A 23,038-nucleotide genomic window follows, 5' to 3' on the forward strand; every position below is an offset into this window, starting at 1 on the left:
AACAGTAATAAGTCCTAGGCTTTATGAATATCAATAATAAACATAATTGTGTGAATCTGAGCTTTTATTTTGTCTTTCTGTGTTTTCACCATTTAAAATGAGTCTCTTGCTTTAGCATCTTAGTGTTTTTCCCCCTTCATACTCATTATATATTTCTCTTCAGCAAAAGAATATTTCACTTCTCAAAAACTTAGAGCATTAAAAATTTGACAATTCATTTGTTAAAATTAGTATTTTAACTATTTCTTTAAGTTTAGTTTCTTAAATTGTATCACTTAAAAAAAACCAATTTATTTGTTACATGTAGCTTTTACAAAATGAATGAGATTAAGGAATATGACAGATTCTATGAATGGTACAGTTGTGGAAAGGTTGCTGGATTTCACAGGATTTGTATTAGATTCTTGTTCCTATGACTTATTAGCAGCATGATATTTACTAACTTCTCTGAATCTCATTTCCTTATCTGTAAAATACTGAGATTAAACTAGGTGGTTTCAAAGGTCCCTTAAATTAATTTAAATTAAAGATCCCTCTACTTCTGGAACTTTTCACTTCCACATAAAGATTGTAATTTTAAGTTTGCCCAGTTTACATTCAATAAGCCACTACCAGTTTATGACAATTTTCACTAGCTCAAAATTTCTCTCTCTCATATTGTCATATTCTCTCTGTCTCATATTGTGTTGCATTTGCTGCATTGGAGTTCAGTATGTTGATCCTGTTTATTTAAACTTTTATTTGAACTATTTTTATTTTAAATTATTCTATATTTGTACGATATTTAGCAAAACATGTCAAATGATTTTGACACTTTATTTGTACCATTCCTCCTTTTTTTTCTCCTCTCACTCCTACTCATCAAGGAATTATGTATCCTTTCTTCCCTAAGGGGTAACACTTAATAGTTTGGAAAAAATAATAGAAAATAAGTGGGAGAGAGTTTTGAAATATAGATTGAGAGTTTGAGAAGTACAAACCTTGAAGAGTAGCATTTGCAAAGCAAAATTCCATTTCATTTATCTATTAAAGTATAAGAACCATTATAAATGGTTTAGATTATATAGATAACCTGCAACCTGAAAGTATATAACTTCATTGGTAAAGTACTTACTATTTGATTTTTCAGTGTTAATTATAGATCAAAAAATATGGTGGATTTATATGCCAAAAATCCAGCCAATAACATGTAAATGTAGGATTTTCCAGGGTTATTATGGTAATTGACAATAGTCATAGATTAGTGTGGTCCAGTAGCCAAGAGAGCTGGATTTTAATCTTGGCTCAAGTATTAGGTAGCTTTGTGATCTCCAATTTCATCTATAACTTTTTAGAGTATAAAAATGTCAGGAAACAAAAAAATTGGATATCTCTTCTCCTAAATGATCTTTAAAGGTCCTTTCTAACTCTAAAATTTTGTGGCACTGATTATATATTTATCATTGTATCATTGCTAATGTGAAATGTGGTTTATTTAATAACTAGTTCTTAGGAAAAACATTCTCCAGTTAGAACTTTTTCTTAATGGAAAAGACGTTCATGTATAGCCCTTTAAGCTTTGCAAAATCTTTACATACTTGTCTTGTTTAAACCTCATAACAACCCTTGTTCATCTTTATAACTTGGTTTTCAAGAATAATAGGGAATAGTAGCAAGGGATGTTTAGACTTAGCAAACCTTCAAATCTTTTTCATTCTGTCTTTTTGTTTTTGAAGGTAATATTTGTCGCTCACCTATAGCAGAAGCAGTTTTTAGGAAACTTATAGCTGATCAAAATATTTCAGATAAGGTAAGTTTGTTACTACTGCGTTTTAGTATCTTTCATTGGTCATCCCATACAGTACATCTTTTGGGGGAGGAATATGTCAAATGTTCTTTTGTTTTTGTTTTTGCTTTTTTCTCCCCTATAGTGGAGGATAGACAGTGCAGCAACATCTACATATGAAATAGGAAATCCCCCTGATTATCGAGGGCAGAATTGCATGAAGAAACATGGCATTACCATGAATCACATTGCCAGGCAGGTACTGTACCTTAACTTCGTTCAAAATGCATATGTTTTGTGTTACAGTGGATCACTGACAGTGCTGCTGTCTCTGACTGGAATGTGGGGCGTTCCCCAGATGCAAGAGCAATAAACTGCCTAAGAAATCATGGCACTAATACAACTCATAAAGCAAGACAGGTAGAAAAGATCTTGTTTAATTTTCAATGTGTGGCTTGCTCTCTTTTTGCATATGTTGCATACTGTTCATTCAAAGTCATACATTATTTAAGGGCCATTTAACTTTTAACAAAAAAAATCAGACTAAATATAGCTATTGGGATAATTATATGAACTGATTACTTAAAGCAATATTTAATATATAAATTGCATAAATATTAGGTAAAAAATAAGTTATATATGGTTAATATTTTTGAAGTTTGTAATATTATTCTAAGTTCAGAGATTACTGGAGAGTTTTTCAGTTAAACCTATATATGTATGTGTGTGTGTGTGTGTGTGTGTGTATGTGTGTGTGTGTGTGTGTGTGTGTGTATATATATATATATATATATATATATACACACTTTTTTTTTTTTTTTTTGAGGAGATTTTCATTGTATATAAAGTTTCATCATACAAAGAAATACTTTGCCATTTTTGTTGTGTTGCTATGCATAATATAAGTTGTATAACAGGCTATTTCCTATATGGTACATGTATTCTTTCATTGGAAAACTATTGTTTGTGAGACTGAAGGTCTTCAGCTGTTTCTTCCTAAAGCTCTCTTGTTTTCATTATTTTTTTATGACTTGATAATATCTGGAAGAAACATGGGAGTTATTTAATAATGTCTAGTTTTTATTGAGTCTAATGTAGGAGAATTTCTAATAATCCTTTTGACAGGGATACAAGATAAAGAGATGAGAGGTTAGCATAGGATTGGTGCTGGGAGTGTGGTATGTGAGCCAGTCAGCTGAATCTTTTATAACTTTTGAGACCCTATGTTCACAAGTTTAATACTGGGTAGGGGGATAAGAGGGAAGGAAAGGAGAAAAGCATAAGCAGGGGTTAATAGGATGGCAAGCAATATAGAATTAGTCCTTCTAACCATCAATGTGAATGGGGCAAACTGCCTCATAAAGAGGAAGCAATTAGCAGACTGGATTAAAAGTCAGAATCCTACTATGTGTTGTTTACAGGAAACACACCTGAAACTGGGTGATACATTCAAACTAAAAGTGAAAGGGTGCAGCAGAATCTACTATGCTTCAGGCAAAGCCAAAAAAGCAGGGTAGCCATCCTCATCTCAGATCAAGCAAAAACAAAAATTGATCTAATTAAAAGAGATAAGGAAGGGCATTATATCCTGCTAAAGGGCAGCATCAATTATGAAGCAGTATCAATATTAATCATATATGCACCAAGTGGTGCAGCATCTAAATTCTTAAAAGAGAAATGAAGAGAGCTGCAAGAAGAAATAGACAGCAAAACTATAATAGTGGGAGATCTCAACCTTGCATTCTCAGAATTAGATAAATCAAATCGCAAAATAAATAAGAAAGAAGTCAAAGAGATAAATAGAATACTAGGAAAGTTTGATATGATAGATATTTGGCGAAAGCTAAATGGAGACAGACAGGAGTATACTTTCTTCTCAGCAGTTCATGGAACCTATACAAAAATTGATCATGTACTAGGGCATAAAAACCTCAAAATCAAATGCAGTAAGGCAGAAATAGTAAATCCATCCTTTTCAGACCACAATGCAATCAAAATTACATTTAATAAAAAGCCAGGGGAAAATAGACCAAAAAATAATTGGAAACTAAATAATCTTATACTAAAGAATGATTGGGTAAAACAGCAAATCATAGACATAATTAATAACTTCACCCAAGAAAATGACAATAATGAGACATCATACCAAAATGTGTGGCATACAGCCAAAGTAATAATACAGGCCTACTTGCATAAAATAGAGAAAGAGAGGGCCAATGAATTGGGCTTACAACTAAAATTACTAGAAAAGGAACAAATTAAAAACCCCCAGACAAACACAAAACTTGAAATTCCGAAAATGAAAGGTGAGATTAATAAAATTGAAAGTAAAAAAACTATTGAATTAATTAATAAAACAAAGAGTTGGTTCTATGAAAAAACCAACAAAATAGACAAACCCTTAGTAAACCTGATTAAAAAAAGGAAAGAGAAAAAAACAAATTGTTAGTCTTGAAAATGAAAAGGGAGAACTCACCACTAATGAAGAGGAAATTAGAACAATAGTTAGTAGCTACTTTGCTCAACTTTATGTCAATAAATTCAATAACTTAAATGAAATGGAAGAATACTTTCAAAAATATAGCTTGACCAGATTAACAGAGGAAGAAGTAAGTAGTCTAAATAGTCCCATCTCAGAAAAAAGAAATAGACCAGGCTATTAACCAACTTCCTAAGAAAAAATCCCCAGGACCAGATGGATTTACATGTGAATTCTACCAAACATTTAAAGAACCACTAACTCCAGTCAATACAAACTATTTGAAAAAATAGGGATTGAAGGAGTCCTACCAAATTCCTTTTATGACACAGACATGGTACTGACACCTAAACTAGGTAGATCGAATACTGAGATAGAAAACTATAGACCAATTTCCTTAATGAACATTGATGCTAAAATCTTAAATAAGATATTAGCAAAAAGACTTCAGAAAATCATCCCCAGGATATGACCAAGTGGGATTTATACCAGGAATGCAGGGCTAGTTTAATATTAGGAAAACTATTAGTATAATTGACCATATTAATAATCAAATTAATAAAAACCATATGATCATCTCAATAGATGCAGAAAAAGCATTTCATAAAATCCAACATCCATTCCTACTAAAAACGCTTGAGAGTATAGGAATAAATGGACTATTCCTTAAAATAATAAAGAGCATATATTTAAAACCTTCAGTAAACATCATATGTAATGGCGATAAACTAGAACCTTTCCCTGTAAGATCAGGAGTGAAACAAGATTGCCCACTATCACCATTACTATTCAATATAGTACTAGAAACTCTAGCCTCGGCAATAAGAGCCAAGAAATAGATTCAAGGAATTAGAGTAACAAATGAGGAAATCAAATTATCACTTTTGTAGACGACATGATGGTATACTTAGAGAACCCCAAAGACTCTGCTAAAAAGCTATTAGAAATAATTCAGAGTTTTAGCCAAGTTGCAGGATACAAAATAAATCCACATAAATCCTCAGCATTTTTATACATTACCAACACAATCCAACAGCAAGAGATACAAAGAGAAATTCCATTCAAAATAATGGTCGATAGTATAAAACATTTGGGAATATATCTACCAAAGGAGAATCAGGAATTATATGAGCAAAATTACGAAACACTTGCCACAAAAATAAAGTCAGATTTAAATAATTGGAAAGACATCCAGTGCTTTTGGATAGGCCGAGCGAATATAATTAAGATGACAGTACTCCCTAAACTAATCTATTTATTTAGTGCTATACCAATAAGACTCCCAAGAAACTATTTTAATGACCTAGAAAAAATAACAACAGAATTCATATGGAACCACAAAAGATCAACAATTTCAAGGGAAGTAATGAAAAAAAAAATTAAATGAAGGTGGTCTAGCTGTACCTTATCTAGAACTACATTATAAAGCAGCTGTCACCAAAACCATTTGGTATTGGCTAAGAAATAGACTAGTTGATCAGTGCCATAGGTTAGGTTCACAGGGCAAGATAGTGAATAAAAATACCAATCTAATGTTTGACAAACCCAAAGATCCCAAATTTTGGCATAAGAATTCATTATTTGACAAAAACTGCAGGGAAAACTGGAAATTAGTATGGCAGAAACTAGGCATGGACCCACATTTAACACCACATACTAAGATAAGATCAAAATGGGTCCAAGATTTAGGCATAAAGAACGAAATCATAAATAAATTGGAGAAACATGGGATGGTTTACCTCTCGGACTTGTGGAGGAAGAAGGAGTTTGTGTCCAAGGGAGAACTAGAGACCATTATTGATCACAAAATAGAAAATTTTGATTATACCAAATTAAAAACTTTCTGCACAAACAAAACTAATGCAAACAAGATTAGAAGGGAAGTAACAAATTGGGAAAACATTTTTACAGTTAAAGGTTCTGATAAAAGCCTCGTCTCCAAAATATAGAGAATTGACTTTAATTTATAAGAAATCAAGCCATTCTCCAATTGAAAAATGATCAAAGGATATGAATAGACAATTTTCAGATGATGAAATTGAAACTATTTCCACTCATATGAAAGAGTGTTCCAAATCACTATTGATCAGAGAATTGCAAATTAAGACAACTCTGAGATATCAATTCACACCTGTCAGATTGGCGAAGATGACAGGAACAAATAACGATGAATGTTGGAGGGGCTGTGGGAAAACTGGGACACTGATGCATTGTTGGTGGAGTTGTGAAAGAATCCAACCATTCTGGAGAGCAATCTGGAATTATGCCCAAAAAGTTATCAAACTGTGCATACCCTTTGACCCAGCAGTGCTACTACTGGGCTTATATCCCAAGGAAATGCTAAAGAGCGGAAAGGGACCTGTATGTGCCAAAATGTTTGTGGCAGTCCTTTTCATAGTGGCTAGAAACTGGAACATGAATGGATGTCCATCAATTGGAGAATGGTTGGGTAAATTATGGTATATGAATGTTATGGAATGTTATTGTTCTGTAAGAAATGACCAACAGGAGAAATACAGAGAGGCTTGGAGAGACTTACATCAACTGATGCTGAGTGAAACGGGCAGAACTAGGGGATCATTATACACTTCAACAATGATACTGTATGAGGATGTATTCTGATGGAAGTGGGGCCAGTATACTTTTTCAAAGTAACATTTTTAAATTCATAGAAATACAAATAAAGCCAATTATACTGAACTAAAATCAGGCTTTTTCTATCTACACACACACACACACACACTCTCTCTCTCTCTCTTTCTCAAGTAAGTTCAGAAATCCTAACTTAAGAAACATTGAAAACAAGTACTTTTAAGGTACATGTTTAATACTAACTGAGCCTTAGAAATGAAAATGTCACATAATTATGGTGGTATCTATACATGTTAGCTTTCTGTTGTCATGGTCCTCTTTGAAAGCTAATGACAGCAATTTTTGTGAGTCAGAGTAGGAACTGCCCCCTGAAACTGTCCAGTTCCCCTGCTTTTCACTCCTTTCCCCTCTCACTTAATACCACCACTCCTTTTCCCTCTCTATGATACCACCCTCGGTATCATAGTCTTACATATAGATGCTCTATCCAAAGGAATATAATTTTTGATTGCTGAAACCTTCCTAAGTATATTAGAATTTTATTGACCAACTATAGGTCCTCAGCTAAACCCAACTTAGTCTTTGTTTGGGCCCTGATCAGGTCAGACTGAAAGTAAATAGCAGTTGTTTTTGTTTTGGTCAGAAATCCTTCCCAGATTGATTTTTTTTTATTTTTTGGACTAGATAGAAGTGGCCATTCTCTGCCATTATAGCCTTACCTCAATCAAACTGAAACCTATTAAAGACCTTACCCAAGATTGTTCACTGTATTCAGAACCACCTCTAGCTTCCTGATCACTATCTTGCCTCTGAACCCAGATAGTTCTTTTTAAAAAATGTCTTTGTTTCTTTTTTCTTCCTTCCTTCCTTCCTTCCCTCCTTCCTTCCTTCCTTCCTGCCTGCCTGCCTGCCTGCCTTCCTTCCTTCCTTCCTTCCTTCCTTCCTTCCTTCCTTCCTTCCTTCCTTCCTTCCTTCCTTCCTGCCTTCCTTCCTTCCTGCCTTCCTTCCTTCCTTCCTTCCTTCCTTCCTTCCTTCCTTCCTTCCTTCCTTCCTTCCTTCCCTCCTTCTTTTTATTAATTTTATAATTATAACTTTTTTTGACAGTACATATGCATAGGTAATTTTTTACAACATTATCCCTTGTATTTCCTTCTGTTCCGAATTTTTCCCCTCCTTCCCTCCACCCCCTCCCCTAGATGGCAGGCATTCCCATACATATTAAATATGTTATAGTATATCCTAGGTACAATATATTTGTGGAGAACCGAATTTTGTTTTGTTGTTGTTATTGCAAAGAAAGAATTGGATTTGGAAGGTAAGAATAACCTGGGGAGAAAAACAAAAAAGGCTAACAGTTTACACTCATTTCCCAGTGTTCCTTCTCTGGGTGTTGCTGATTCTGTCCATCATTGATCACTTGGAATTGTCATTTCACTCAGCATCAGTTGATGTAAGTCTCTCCAAGCCTCTCTATATTCATCCTTTTGGTCATTTCTTACAGAGCAATAATATTCCATAACATTCATATACCATAATTTACCCAACCATTCTCTAATTGATGGGCATCCATTCATTTTCCAGTTTCTAGCCACTACAAAAAGGGCTGCCACAAACATTTTGGCACATACAGGTCCCTTTCCCTTCCTTAGTATTTCTTTGGGATATAAGCTGGATCAAAGGGTATGTATGCACAGTTTGATAACTTTTTGGGGATAATTCCAAATTGCTCTCCAGAATGGTTGGATTCTTTCACAACTCCACCAACAATGCATCAGGAACCCAGATAGTTCTTAAGGAGAAAGTAAGGCTCGTATCTTTTTACTGCCCTCTTTTACTTAAATCCAATTCATTTACATGTTAAGATATCACCTTTCTAATGTCATGATCCAATTTAAGAGACAGCATGAATTTAAGTAGTAGGAATTTTAATAATGTCCAGCATATTTATTAGAAAAGCTTTTATTTTTTTATTTATTTTTAAAAACTATTTCATAGTTTTATTTTGAATATCTTTGCTCAGATTCTGCCTTAGTATTTTTATTTTAAATTCTGCCTTAGGAAAATGGAGAAACCTATTTTCCCTCATCTCTTCCAACATTTGTCATTTTTTATAGATATGAAGTGATACTTTAGAGTTGTTTCAATTTTCATTTCTCTAATCAATAATTTAGAGCATTTTTCATATAATAGGTAGCTTTGATTTCTTCTGAAAAGTACGTGTTCACATCCTTTGACTGTTTATCAATTGTGGATTAGATGATCTTATAAATTTGACTTGCTCTCATTTATATATCAGAAATAAGGGCCTTTATCAGCAAAATTTTCTTTAAAATTTTTTGATATTCATTGTTTTACTAAAATGTAGTTTCTCTAATTATCTCTTTTAATTAGGTCTGTTTTAGCCATCTGATTTTCCTTCAAATATGTTTCTTGTAAAAATCATTTTATTTGATTCTGGTTTCTAATCCATTCTGCTACCAGCTTCCATTTTATGGGTAAGTCATCCCATTAACATTCACAATTGTAATTGCTAGCTATATTTTTCTTCATCCTGTTTTCTTCAATTTAACTTTATTTCTCTTTATCTGTTTCTTTTGAAAGTCTTTTTTGCTTCTGATTACTGACTTTCTTAATCTACTCTTTCCTCTATCATCTTTTCCTCTTCTCTTTTGAGTAAGAGATTTCTCTACCCAATTTAATGAATGTTAATCATATATGTGTATATATGTATATCTGTACACATATGTGTACGCATGTTTATGTGTGTGTGTATTTTCTTCTTGCTTTGAACCAATTCTGATGAGAATGAGGTTCAAATATTTACTCTACTTCTCCCCATTCCCATTTTCTCTTCCATTATAAAAACTCTATTATTCTCCTCTTTTATTGTGAACATTTTTTATCATTCTACCTCTTCATTTCCCCTATTCCCAGTTCTCTTTCCCACCCCTTTATTTATTTATTTGTTTGTTTAGAAATGATTCCAACATAAGTGACTAATTCATGCCCTCTGTTTGTGTAAAATCTTCCCAAATGCGGAAATAATGATAAGATTCTTAGCAGTTTCATGTTATTATCTTCCCATATAGGAATGTAAATAGTTCAATTTTAATTGAACCCTCTATGATTACTCTTTCATATTTATCTTATATTTCTTTTACTTATGTGTTTGAAAGTCAGATTTTCTTTTTAGCTATATTCTTATCATAAGGAATGCCTGAAAGTTCTCATTAAACATTTCACTAAATGTTCATTCTTCCCAATCTCTCAAAGGATTATACTCTTTTGCTCAATAGGTTATTGTTGGTTGTAATCCTAGCTCCTTTGCCTTCTGGAATTTTATATTCTAAGTCTTCCACTCCTTTAATGTGGAAGTTTCTAAATATTGTGTGGTCCTGACTGTGGCTCCACAATGTTTTATTTCTTTCTGATTGCTTATGACATTTTCTTCTTGACCTGGGAACTCTGAAACTTGGCTGTAATATTCTTGGGAATTTTTATTTTAGAATCCCTTTCAGGTGGTAATTAATGGATTCTTTCATTTTCTATTTTCTCCTATAGGTCTAAGCTATCAGGGCACTTCAAAAATTTTTTCCAAGTTAGTTATTTTTTTTTTCAATGAGATACTTCATATTTTCTTCCATTTTTTCATTCGTTTTACCTTGTTTTGTTGTTTCTTGATGTATCATAGAGTTTTAATTTTCACTTGCCCAATTCTAATGTTAAGGAATTATTTTCTTTAATGAGCTTTTGAACTTTTTTTCTTTCTCCTGTTTGACCAATTCTGTTCTTTTAAGGTATTTTCTTGATAACTTTGCCAAACTATGTTGGTTTTGTACTCTGAAGTGTTTCCTATCGTAATGTAACAGACCTTTTCTTCTGACATCCTAAGTTGTCTTAGACTGCAAAAATGTCTCACTTTGACTTCTTTTTTGATTCTACTGCTCCAAAATTTGGTTTGAGTAGTGCTTTTAAAGTTATTTGGAGAGATACATTGGGAGAGTTTCCTCTAATTTACAATGTTGTCTCCATCTTCATACGTTATATACATATATACATACATATGCATATATATATACACACACACACACACACACACACACACACACACACACACGTTTTATTTTTTCTCTACTTTAGGTCCTAACATTTTCCATTGGATTTTAATTTTTTTCTCTATATGTATTTGGTGTAGATTTATTTTTTTCTCTACTTTAAGTCCTAACCTTTTCCATTATGGTTTTTTTTGAACTTCTGTAACCCAAGTTTAGTGATCAACCTTCTGGTGATAAGCTTTTCTGAACTTAGCCAAAGTTGTACTATGATATTTGCAGTTGTTGTTAGAGCTGTATTTGAAGCTTATTAACCAAAGCTTGGACTTCACCACTGTAGCTTTCAAGAACTCAAGGGTACCTTCAGTGTAGGATGATCTATCTGAGAAAAACTTCAGTGAAGTTTATAGAATATTCCTAGGCTGATTATCCTAAGATGAAAGTGATTCAGTCATATTTTCTTTCAGCTATTGTTACATTTAAAATCTTTCATGGTTTTATGGCTGTCTGCCTGTTTCCAGATCTTTTCTTAGAGAAAATGTACAACTATAATTAACCAAAAATGGGAATCATTGGGTTATTTGTAGAACAGATGGAATGGAAATTTAAAATTTTGAGCTCTCATGTCAAGTGGAAAGTGTTTAGAAATTTACATGGAAATGCCAAAGAATTTTGAAATTAGGTGCAATCTTAGGGTGGTATTTTTTAATTTATTATTTTTTTATTAAAGCTTTTTTTTTTTTTTTTCCCTGAGGCAATTGACTTGCAAGGGTCACACATTTAGGAGGTGTTAAGTGTCTGAAATCACATTTGAACTCAGGTCCTCCTAGGTTCAGGGTTAGTACTGTAACCACTATACCTCTTAGGTGCCCCAAAGCTTTTTATTTATTTATTTATTTTCTCTTTAAATTTTATTTATTTATTTATTCATTTATGTATTTATTTATTTATTCATTCATTCATTCATTCATTCATTCATTCATTTATTTATTTATTTATTTATTTATTTATTCATTCATTTATTTATTTATTTATTTATTTGAGGCTGGGGTTAAGTGACTTGCCCAGGGTCACACAGCTAGGAAGTGTTAAGTGTCTGAGACCAGATTTGAACTCTGGTCCTCCTGAATTCAAGGCTTGTGCTCTATCCACTGCGCCACCTAGCTGCCCCTAAAGCTTTTTATTTTTAAAACATAAGCATGGACAATTTTTCAATATTGATCCTTGCATAGCCTTGTGTTCCAAATTTTCTCCTCCTTCCCTCTATCCCCTTCCCTAGATGGCAAGTAATCCAATATATGTTATACATATTAAAATATGCTTAAATCCAATATAGGTAAACATATTTGTACAATTATCTTGCTGCACAAGAAAGATCAGATCAAAAAGGAAAGAAAATAAATAAGAAAACAAAATGCAAATGAACAACAACAAAAAGAGTGAGAATGTTATGTTATGATCTTAGTTCCTGCAGACCTCTTTTTGGGTGTAGATAACTTTCTTCATCATGAGATCATTGAAACTGGCCTCAATCATCTTATTGGAGGAAAGAGTCACATCCATCAGAATTGATTGTCGTATAATATTGTTGTTGCCATGTATAATGATCTCTTGGTTTTGCTCATTTATTTCACTTGGCATCAGTTCATATAAGTCTCTCCATGGTTCTCTAAAATCATCTTGCTGATCGTTTCTTAAATGACTACATTATTCCATAGCATTCATATACCATAACTTATTCAGCCATTCTCTAATTGATGGGCATCCACTCAGTTTCTAATTTCTTGCTACTATGAAAAGGGCTGCCACAAACCTTTGTGCACATGTGGGTCCCTTTCCCTCCTTTAATATCTCTTTGGGATATAAGCCTAGTGGAAATACTGCTGGATCAAAGGCCCTAATACAATTAGATAATTTTTTGAGCATAGTTCCAAATTGCTCTTCAGAATGGCTGGATCCATTCACAGTTCCACCTATAATGTATCAGTGTCCCAGTTTTCCAACATCCCCTCCAACATTCGTCATGTCATTTTAACTAATTTGACAAGTGTGTAGTGATGTCTCAAAGTTGTCTTAACTTGGATTTCTTTGATCAATAGTGATTTAGAGCACCTTTTCATATGACTAGAAATGGTTTTAATTTCTTCATCTGAAAATTGTTCGTATCCTTTGATCATTTATCAATTGGAGAATGGCTTAAACTCTTATAAATTTGAGTCAATTCTCTGTATTTTAGAAATGTGGCTTCAGTCTTAGGAATATGAGGCAACAAATTTTCTTCTTTTTTAAATTACTTGCTGAATGACACTTAAATTTTTTTGAAAGTCTTTATAACAAAATATAGAATGCTTCAATAATTTTAGATGGTAAGAAGATTCTGTGATTTCTACCATATGAATATTTATTCAAATGAAAGAGGTCATCATTCATCAAGCTAATCCATGCTTATTTATCTTGTTCATCTTTTCTGCATATATTCCCATGAGCTTCTTATGAGTGCTCTAGTTATACTGGGGTGTCTCAGAATCTCTTTTCATATGATACAGTTATCAGTGTGTTTTATTTTTCATTTCATTTCAGGTGATTATTGCCCAGCTGTGTCTTGCCAAGGTTTCTTTAAAATGGTTTTTCCCTTCGCTATTGACTGTTCCGGATATATTAAAAGATAATATTTTCCCCATGACTTTTTTCAGATATGTTTCTGTTTTTAAACCAGAATTGAACTTTTCTGTTTTATCTTTCTACTTGGTAAACAAATCATATATTTGCTAAGTTTGGCAGTTTTTTTCTTTTTGGTCTCCTTTTTATGCAGTTTGTTTATACTAGTTAAACTAATGTATAAAATTATTGTAATTGATATTGATGTCTTTTATAATATCCAGTTATTATTTTTCATCTTAACTGGTTTTAACTAGGTCAAGTTGGAATTAGTTCTATTGTGTGTCATTTTCTTTTTCTAATTTTTATTCTTTCAAGCTTTATTAATTTAATCTTTGCTCCAATAAATTGTTGACCTAGCTTTGCAAAGATAGCTGATTGAGATATGGTTCACATCAGTAAAAAAATTCTTTTCTGTTCATTAGTCTTATTTTTTGCTTGTTAGGCAATGCTCTCCATGTCTGCTGCCTTATAATCTTTTGGTATGTTTTGTAGGTCTGAGGTTTCTGCATATTCAGTAAGGTTTTGATGCTTTTCATTCTTTATTTCTGAACCATATTTTACAACATATGTTTAATGTTGTCCTTACTATTCTTTGCATTCAAGGCATTGAATATCAAAATGTACGTGTTTAATTTAGAGGTTCTCGTTGATCTCTTTTTCTAGAATTTCTCTCCCTTAGTATCCTTTTAAGAGATATTACATAAGCCAGAATTATAGGTAGTATAGTCTTTTTTTTGCAAATACTTCCCATAGTATTTTAATATGAAATGATCAGATGTTCCATGAAATAATATATCTTGTTGCCACATAATAAAAGCAATGTCTTTGCATTCTGTATTTCCATCTCTAAGGAGAACCCATTAGCTGCACCTTCTTTCTGTCTTCTGCTTTTGTATTTAGTGAGAATACCAAGATTCATATAAATCAGTTTCACTAGTGGTATATATGTTAAATATTCCACGTATACCAATAAACATTAATTTTTATACATAATATAAAAACTTGATCCTTTGTACCATGTGCTTCCCCCCCCCCCATTATTACAGAATAAGAAGGTTCATCAGAATAAAGACCATTATATATGTCTTTTTGCTTAATAGGCATGTGGGACAAAAGGCTTTTCTAGTTCTGAACTTCTTTATATTTCACTTAGTCCTAGAAAACCAGTACAATGTGTTCCATGAATCTACTCTCAAGCATGACGTAGCTTGACAGACCACATAACACAATGAGCCACCAGAATACTACTTTATGAAGATAGTGTTGATATATTTAGTGTAATAATGATAAAGATGCTAAAATTTAAAAAAAATAGTTGAAATAAGTTAATATAGGACTTATTATGAATTTTTTCATTTTAAAATATTTTAATTATATTTAAATATAATTGCTTTTCCTTTTTATTTTACTTATGTATTTAAAAACATTTTTCTGAGGAGTGCATAGATTTCTCTAGGTCAGGACTTCTTAAACTTTTTCTACTTAAGACTCCTTTTCACCCAAGAAATTATTACATGATCTTGTTTCAAATCTAGCTGAGGTGTTTCTGGCCATGTAAAGTGCATGCTGTGTGTTTAGACCATGGCTGAAATGAAGTCATGCAATGCAACATGGGCAAGCACTGCCAGAAACACTTCTTTGTAATTATGTGTTTGATTTTGAATTAAGTTTTGGTTGTTGCATTCAGAAACCTTTTTCTGTTGCCAAATTTTTCATGACTTGTACATTCAGTCATGTGACCCTGTATAGGTTCATGACCCACAATTTAAGAAGCTTTGTTCTAGACTACTAAAGGCAACCATGATCTAATAAAGTTATGAACCTCTGATCTTAATTAGCAGTTACAAAAATATATTCACTACTTTGTTCAAATGAGGAATATGACTGAAATTCTATCATCAACACTTTATAGTCTAATAGGTTTTCATTCACTAGATTATCTACTTTGCACTTATATCTTTCATACAGTGTTATAGGCTGACTTCATTGGTCTAGAAAATTCTAGGTGAGAAATCTAATGTACTAATGTGCCTTCTCTACAACTTATAGTCTTAAGAGTATTGCCTAGAATACTTAGATTTTAAATTGACTTGCCTAGGCTCTACTTCTTGGCATATGTCAGAGGCAGTACTTGAACCTCAGGTTTTCTCAGCTCTCAGACTAGTTTTTATCTAATATTACATGATACTTTTCAGTAAGAAATAAGTGTAATCAAACAAAACAGATTCATACATTTCTTGTGTTTGAAAATGTGTTTCCTGTTAAAGTATCTTTAGTTCTTCATCTTATTGCTTAAAGTAAAAATTATGCTGCTTGTCTTCTAGAAGCATAATTGACTGTTATATTGACCAGAGTATCTTAAGTCTGGAAATTACATAGACTTTTTTTTTTTTTTTTTTTTTAGATTTGAACTCAGGTCCTCCTGAATTTAAGGTTGGTGCTCTATCCACTGCACCACCTAGCTGCCCCCTAGCACTACTTTTTTATGAGGCCTTACAAAAAGGCTAATTAAGGACCTTATAAATATCATTTTAGTATCATGATAAACCTGGGGAGATAAGTGCTATTATCACACCCACTTTACAGTTGAAGATTTCAAGGCAAACAAAGATTTGTTAACTTGCCAAAGATTATAAGTGGCTAATAAGTTTCTGAGGCTGGATTATAGCAAAAGTTTTGGTGACCCCCAAGTCTAATGTACAGTATTCTATTCACTGTACTACATTCTCCCATATTACTTTAGAATATGCATTCATTGGTAAATAATTGAATGGATATAATTGTTATGAAACAAATTAGAAGATTGAAATATAGGAAATGAAGAGAAAAGTTTTATATTTTTCTATACATATTGAATAGGCAGTATAAGGTAGTAAAAGGAAAACTGAATTCAAAACACTTGCTTTGAAGGTCTAAACTACCTTTTTCTGGCCGTATGGCTGGCTAAGTCTTCTTTACTAATGTCAGGCTCAGTTTCCTCTTATGTAAATAATTATAGTACTTAACATATTTGACTCTATATCATTTTTAAGGAAAATATTGAAAGTTGTAATGGGCTAAATAGATAAGATCAGTTATTATTATTATACTTATAAATGGATTCCTGACTTCTAGTCAGTTCTATCAGCATTCTGTTCTCAATTTCAACAAACCAGTTGATGATATTCCTAAAACAGGTCTGACAGTTTAATTTGGTATTTGTTAAACTCCTTGGATCCAAAGGTATTAAATATAAATTTGTATCTCATATGTAGTGAATCAACGACAAATGTAAAACAGCCCTACTATCATAGAATTTATAATATGCTACAGTATTATTCCTTGTCCCTTAATTCTATGGATTTAATTTTTATTACTGCTCATCATGCACTTGATGTTCAATTCAACTTGTGGAATTATTCACTATTTTTCTCTCGATACCTTTGCACAGGGTACATTCTATACATTGCACATCAATGTATAGAATCTATTTCATGATCTCTACTTCATACTAACTAGTCTTCAAAACACAGCTCAAGAGGCACTTCTTATACCAACTACATAGCAGTATGAATGCATATATATTTACATTTATTTATCTGTGGTTTAACTTTTCCACTCCAGGGGAATATATTCTCCTTCAGGAAAAGAACTATTTTTGTCTTTGAGTTCCTGGAACCTCTGTTCCGGCTGAATTAAATTAATTACTAAGAAGATAAAATGGAAAAAAATAGATTGTATGCCTTTATATGTTTTATGTGCTATTTTAGTGCTTGCTAAAACACTTAGGACCTCCATGACACATGGGCAACTTTACAGTGCTCAAGAAAATTGTCACAATTCTCGTATTATTTAAGCTCTTTCATTTATTGTACTCTGATTTCTTAGAGTTATTTATTCATTACTCTGTTAATGAGTAATTCATGTAGATGATAGTATGCATACTGAGGAACAAGTCCACTAGATAGAATTAATTGCTAAACCTTGTATTTTTTACTTTTTGCTTAACTCTAGATTACCAAAGAAGATTTCCTGACTTTTGATTATATATTATGTATGGATGAAAGCAATCTGAGGTAATCACATTTTCTAACAAAGACGTTTTAAAAGTATTTCCACTTATGTTTAACACCAGTAAATAGGTCAGATGATACACTGCCAGCAATGACTTTTAATCTTTGTTTTCCGGTAAGATGGGGTCATAATGTACAGAGTATGATTTTCAAATCCTAACAAACCCAGAGTAATTAAAAATTGGCAGATAAGCGTATTTATAAGAAGATGCATGCTTTAAGATAAGGAAAAGTTCAATTAGTCTGATTTAATTTGAAGAAAGGCAGGTTGTATTTCACTGCTTTATATAATAAGGTTTATGCTTTCTGTATTGGAGTTGTATGATGTTGTTAAAATGAGTCATGGGCATTGCAGTTTCCCTTCTCATCCTTTTCCCTATTTTGTAGCATGATTTAATTTTGTCTTAGTTGATAAAAGGAGATTTGACAACTGCATTAACTTCATATTAAATAATGAATCATTAGACATTCTTGAAATCCTTACCATTATACTGATTATGTTATCAGGCAATATTTTCTTTAAAAAAAAAATTCTGCTCTTTTATTATTAAGATTTTTAAGATATAGAGGGAACAGAACTGTTGAAATCTGTCTTAAAATATACTGGGTTTTTAATAACATTTATGAACATTGTATGTAGTTAAACATCATGGCAACACAAGTCAATATTTACAGTAGAGATCATAATATTTCATTTTTCTTAAGTTGTATTCTATGTTTGGTTAAATAATGTTTAAACTGTTTTCTCTGATTTTTTTCCTTATTAATGTTAAATTATAGTTGTTCTAAATTGAATAGTAAGACCTATCTATTGTCTAAAGTTTGTAGAGTTTGTAGAGGAAGTCCATCATCAAAGCCTGCTAAGATCCTATTAAGCTAGAAAGGCTTTAAGAATGAACTTGTCTCATTCTAAGCATAGATAAGTTTGGAAAGGCTTATCATCAAATTTATTGCAAATTGAATTTCCCAGTTTTAGCATCTCTCAAAGTTTACTATGTGATAGATTGCCATGTATCGATCAGTTGGGACTTCCAACTGCAATGAAATTGCAGAAAAGTGCAAAAGTATATTATATTACATTGAGATGATTTGTGTATATACTTTTAAGTACTGTTGTTATTATTTTGAAATATTAACTTTATTCTTGGCTAATTAATATGAATTTTTAAATTTTTATTCAGCTTTTTTTTTTTTTTTTTTTTTTTTTTGCTGAGGCAATTGAGGTTAAATGACTTGGCTAGGATCAAGCTAGAAAGTGTTAAGTGTCTGCAATCAGATTTGAACTTGGGTCCTCCTGACTTTAGGACTGCTGCTGTATCCAGCTGCACTTATTCAGCTTTCAAGATAAATATGTATAATTCATAGAGTATTCGATGATAATTTTAATATTTACTAAATAAAACAATAAATATTTCTAATAACAAACCCAATTTCATATTAAGCATGTAACATTTTTTAAAAAGTAGTTTAATGTCAGTGACAGAGCCAAGTAGTACAGGGAAATAGAGTGCTTGACTTCTAGTCAAAGGGCATTTGAGTTTAAATCTGTCTTCATATATTTATTAACTGTGTGACTATGGGCAAGTCAGTTGACCTCTGTTTGCTTCCTCAGTTTCTTCATCTATAAAATGAGACTACTAGTAGCACCTGGCTTCCAGGGTTGTTGTGACAATCAAATGCAAGTAATATTTGTAAAGTACTTATTTAGAGTGTTAGTTCTTATTATCCTTATGTAATTATTTCCTTTGTATTCAGACTTAACTCCATAACTATATGCATTTGACAAGAAAAAGTACACTTGAATGATTTGAAGTATTTATTGTAGGGGGATGTTTGTTGTGTGAAATCATTCCTATGACATACATAAAAGCAATAGGGCGAACCAAAAATGTTACCTATTATGTTTTCTCATTTTTAATTTTATTTTGTTCCTTTAAAGTCATATTGTAAACTGAGACTATTCTTTACCTAGCCTCTAGTTTATCACTACTTGGGTAGAAGTTATTTTGTTTTTTTCTTTTTTTGTAGTTGCTTTAAAATAATATGTTTTTTTGGTCTTTTGTTCTTATATGTAGAGTACATATCAATATCTTCAAAAATATATTTGAGATTATTAAGTTTATCTTCAGGAAAGTGAAGTATTCTTAAATGTCAGGTATTTTACGATTTGAGAAGGGAAAGGCTTCATTATGTTTTATATACGGGAAAGGAAAATAATTAAAATAAAAGCTAAATATTCCTCCCTCAAAAAATAGTTTGTCTTCCTGCAAACCATCTAATTCCTGCTTATCCTCCTAGAGCATTTTATATACTAGAAGAAAATAACTAAAACAAGATGAGCACATTAATAATAGAGAGACATCACCACATAAAATACATTGGGCAAGATAAGTGAAAAGGATCATGAAGTAAGAGAGAGCTAGAACTCGTGTACTCAAATCCTTTGATTTGAAAAAGGAAGAAACCAAAGGCCCCAGAGAGTGATAGAATCACAGAGCTAGTAGGTTTTAAAACAAGATTTTATCCATGGACCTTAAACTTCACATTGGTAGTTCCTCAAAGCTTTTCAGTCAGTGAAAATACTTTTTAACTACAAGGGGTGATTTATTATTTTTTTTAAAGGGCTATTTGCTATCCTGAATATAGTAATGCCTTTTATCAGCTAAGTTTTTATCATCAACTGTTTGTGTAGAAAAACTTAACTGTTGTGATGTAGTTCATACAGAGATTGATTTGTTTTCCTAAAAGAAACTGAACAAATTAGAATTGATGAACTTCAAGATTTCTACATTTCTTTCTTATTTACATTATTTAAAATTTTAAAATAGAGTAAATGAATTAGTGATGAAGTCTAGGAATGCTGAAATAGTCCTAAATTAACTTCCTTAAATAAATATTGAAAGATGTATTAAAGAACAGTTTGGAAGAAAATATAATAAAGAAGCTATAGAATTTATAGTTGATGCAAAAGTTCAGGGAATAGTCACTATAATTTCTTTAATTGGGCTAGAATATGATTGAAAAAAGACCTAAAGATAATTGTTTTTAGCACCCAAGTAACAGAAAAGAAGACTAAAGATGTTCAAGATTTTATTGGATATTAGATGCCGAACAAAAGAAAGCAAAGAGATGAAAACAGTATAAGAAAGATGTGAATATCAAATTGTCGTCTACTGAAAACAAAACAAAACAAAACAAAAACTATTGGTGACATTTAATTGGGTGACATGATGATCCTCTTTCTATGGTTATACTACTTTGGGTTGAGGATGTCCTACTAGATATTGGCAATTAGAAAAATGAGATGATAAAAAGTAGCAAAGAATATATTGAGATATTCTTTAAAAATAGTATTGATAGCCATCTGGATGGTTTAGTTACACATTCCAGAAGCAAGAGATGAATCAGATGATCTCTTAACATCGTTTGAAGTTGTTTCAGTCTTTGCAATTTTTTTTTTCTCATTGTCCCATCATGCTTGACATAAAATAAAGGAGAAATACTTTTTGCCTTTCTGTCTTCTTGAATATCATTGTCAATTTCTGATATTAAGGATCACAACTTTTTTAATGTTTTATATGAAATCTATTTTTTAGATAGAATGCCAGTAAAAATGCAAAGAATTATTACAAGTTACACAGTAATTTGAGTATTTCCTTTAAAGATTTGTACAATTTTCTTAAATGTTTACTTGGCTTTAAAACCAGACCAATTTGCTAGATTTTGATATGCTAGATTGATTATATCCTAGCAGATATCCATGTTTAACTTGAAACCATAGGTTTAAAAACTAAGTTGAGGTTTTAATTTTACAGAGATTTGAATAGAAAAGTTAATCAAGTTAAAAACTGCAAAGCTAAAATTGAACTTCTTGGAAGCTATGATCCACAGAAACAACTTATCATTGAAGATCCATATTATGTAAGTATCATTTATACTTCCTAACTTTACTTTTTCTTTTTCTGGGCTTTAGGAAAGCAAACATACCTTTTTGTTCTTTCCTATAGAATGACAACTTTCAAGTATCTGTACTTTAAACAATACTTTTTTTTTTCTTTTTTTCCTTTTTATGTTTTTAGGGAAATGACTCAGACTTTGAGACTGTGTATGAGCAATGTTTGAGGTGCTGCAAAGCATTTTTGGAAAAATCTCATTAAGGCCCACTCTCATTTATTGCTAAAGGACATTAATGATTGACATCGACTTAAAAATGATGTATGTATATTAGTTGATGTATTATTAAAAATAATAATGTATTGCATTTGGATACTATCATTGTTTTCTTCAATTTATTTAAATCTCACATATGTTCTAATTTTAAAAGGTAATGAAAATTATTTTTGAAGGAAAAGTATTTGATTAAATAAATTATAATTGTCAAATTTAGGAAGAACTAATCTGTGCCTCAAATTTTTAAAATGAATTACATAGTGAAACAAACTATAATTTGCATATGAAAACTAAGAAACCTCAACAAATCATTGTTCAATAGCTTTTTACTTTGAGACAGCTTCATTTATGTCAAATTGGAATCTTTAATAGATAATGAAACCATTTACCTTTTTATCCTAGACAATAGAAAATAATTGATGTCATTGTGAAAAGTTAAAGAAAAATGTGTTTTAGTGTTTCAGCAGTTGTTTGGTGGCAAAATACTTCAATGATGAATAAATATTTTTCTGTTCACCGTTACCATCTTTTAATATTTTGGCTGTCTATTAAAATAAACATGGGTATATAAGAACTTTATTTTAAAGAAAAGTCATTTTATTTTTTCTTTTGACTACCATTGTCTTCCTCAAATTTTTGGTTTCTAGCAAATGAGGAGCAACATTTTGCTATGTTTTATGTGGGTGCTTATATTATCGATTTGAGATAAGTTATTTTGTTTTCAACATTATCTGAAACTTCAACTATACACAGGCATGAATAATGAAATAAACTGAATAATTGGGATCAAAAGGAGCAATAATTATAATAATACAATGTAGTTAAAATATAGTACTTAAGAGAAATTTGGAGTGTCTTAGTAGATTTTCTTTCATCAGTGTTCAGTAAATTTGTACGATGTGTATAATATCACATTGAAGACATTGTACTTTTTAATTCATTTGGATGCTTCACAAAATTTAGTTGTTTTAAAAATAAATAAAAATTTACAAAAGGATCTTGAGATGCAGGTCTTATCCCTAACTTTTTATGTTGCTGAATAGAAAAAAATGTAACAGTGATTTTAAGAAAATTTTGTTGATATGAATTGTAATGTATATGTAGTGACCTCTAAAATTAGGGAATAAAAATTATAAACAAATTACTTTCATATAGTTGAAGAGGTCTCTGAAAGTCTCTCACTTTTATAGGACGAGGTTAAAATGGTTTTCATTTGACATGACAGAAAGTAATTTTATGAAACTGGCTAATGGGAAGAAAAAAAGGA

At 31.5% G+C, this 23,038-nt stretch overlaps 1 protein-coding gene across 2 annotated transcripts in view; it reads left to right on the forward strand.

Annotated features, from left to right (window-relative positions):
- Positions 1–22,293, forward strand: part of ACP1 (acid phosphatase 1) — a 34,532-nt gene extending 12,239 nt beyond the window's left edge. Inside the window, exons 2-6 of one of the 2 annotated variants that reach the window (XM_074287999.1) lie at positions 1,716–1,789; positions 1,911–2,024; positions 17,543–17,604; positions 21,417–21,522; positions 21,681–22,293. In XM_074287999.1, the coding sequence (XP_074144100.1) occupies positions 1,716–1,789; positions 1,911–2,024; positions 17,543–17,604; positions 21,417–21,522; positions 21,681–21,758 (434 nt within the window). In that variant the 3' untranslated portion in view covers positions 21,759–22,293. Of the gene's footprint in view, positions 1–1,715; positions 1,790–1,910; positions 2,025–2,071; positions 2,186–17,542; positions 17,605–21,416; positions 21,523–21,680 lie in introns of both variants that reach the window. The other variant, XM_074288000.1, reaches the window with a different exon arrangement.
- The last annotated feature ends 745 nt before the right edge of the window (positions 22,294–23,038 follow it).

This window comes from Sminthopsis crassicaudata, chromosome 2, assembly GCF_048593235.1.
Source record: "Sminthopsis crassicaudata isolate SCR6 chromosome 2, ASM4859323v1, whole genome shotgun sequence".
In the NCBI taxonomy this organism is placed as follows: domain Eukaryota; kingdom Metazoa; phylum Chordata; class Mammalia; order Dasyuromorphia; family Dasyuridae; genus Sminthopsis; species Sminthopsis crassicaudata.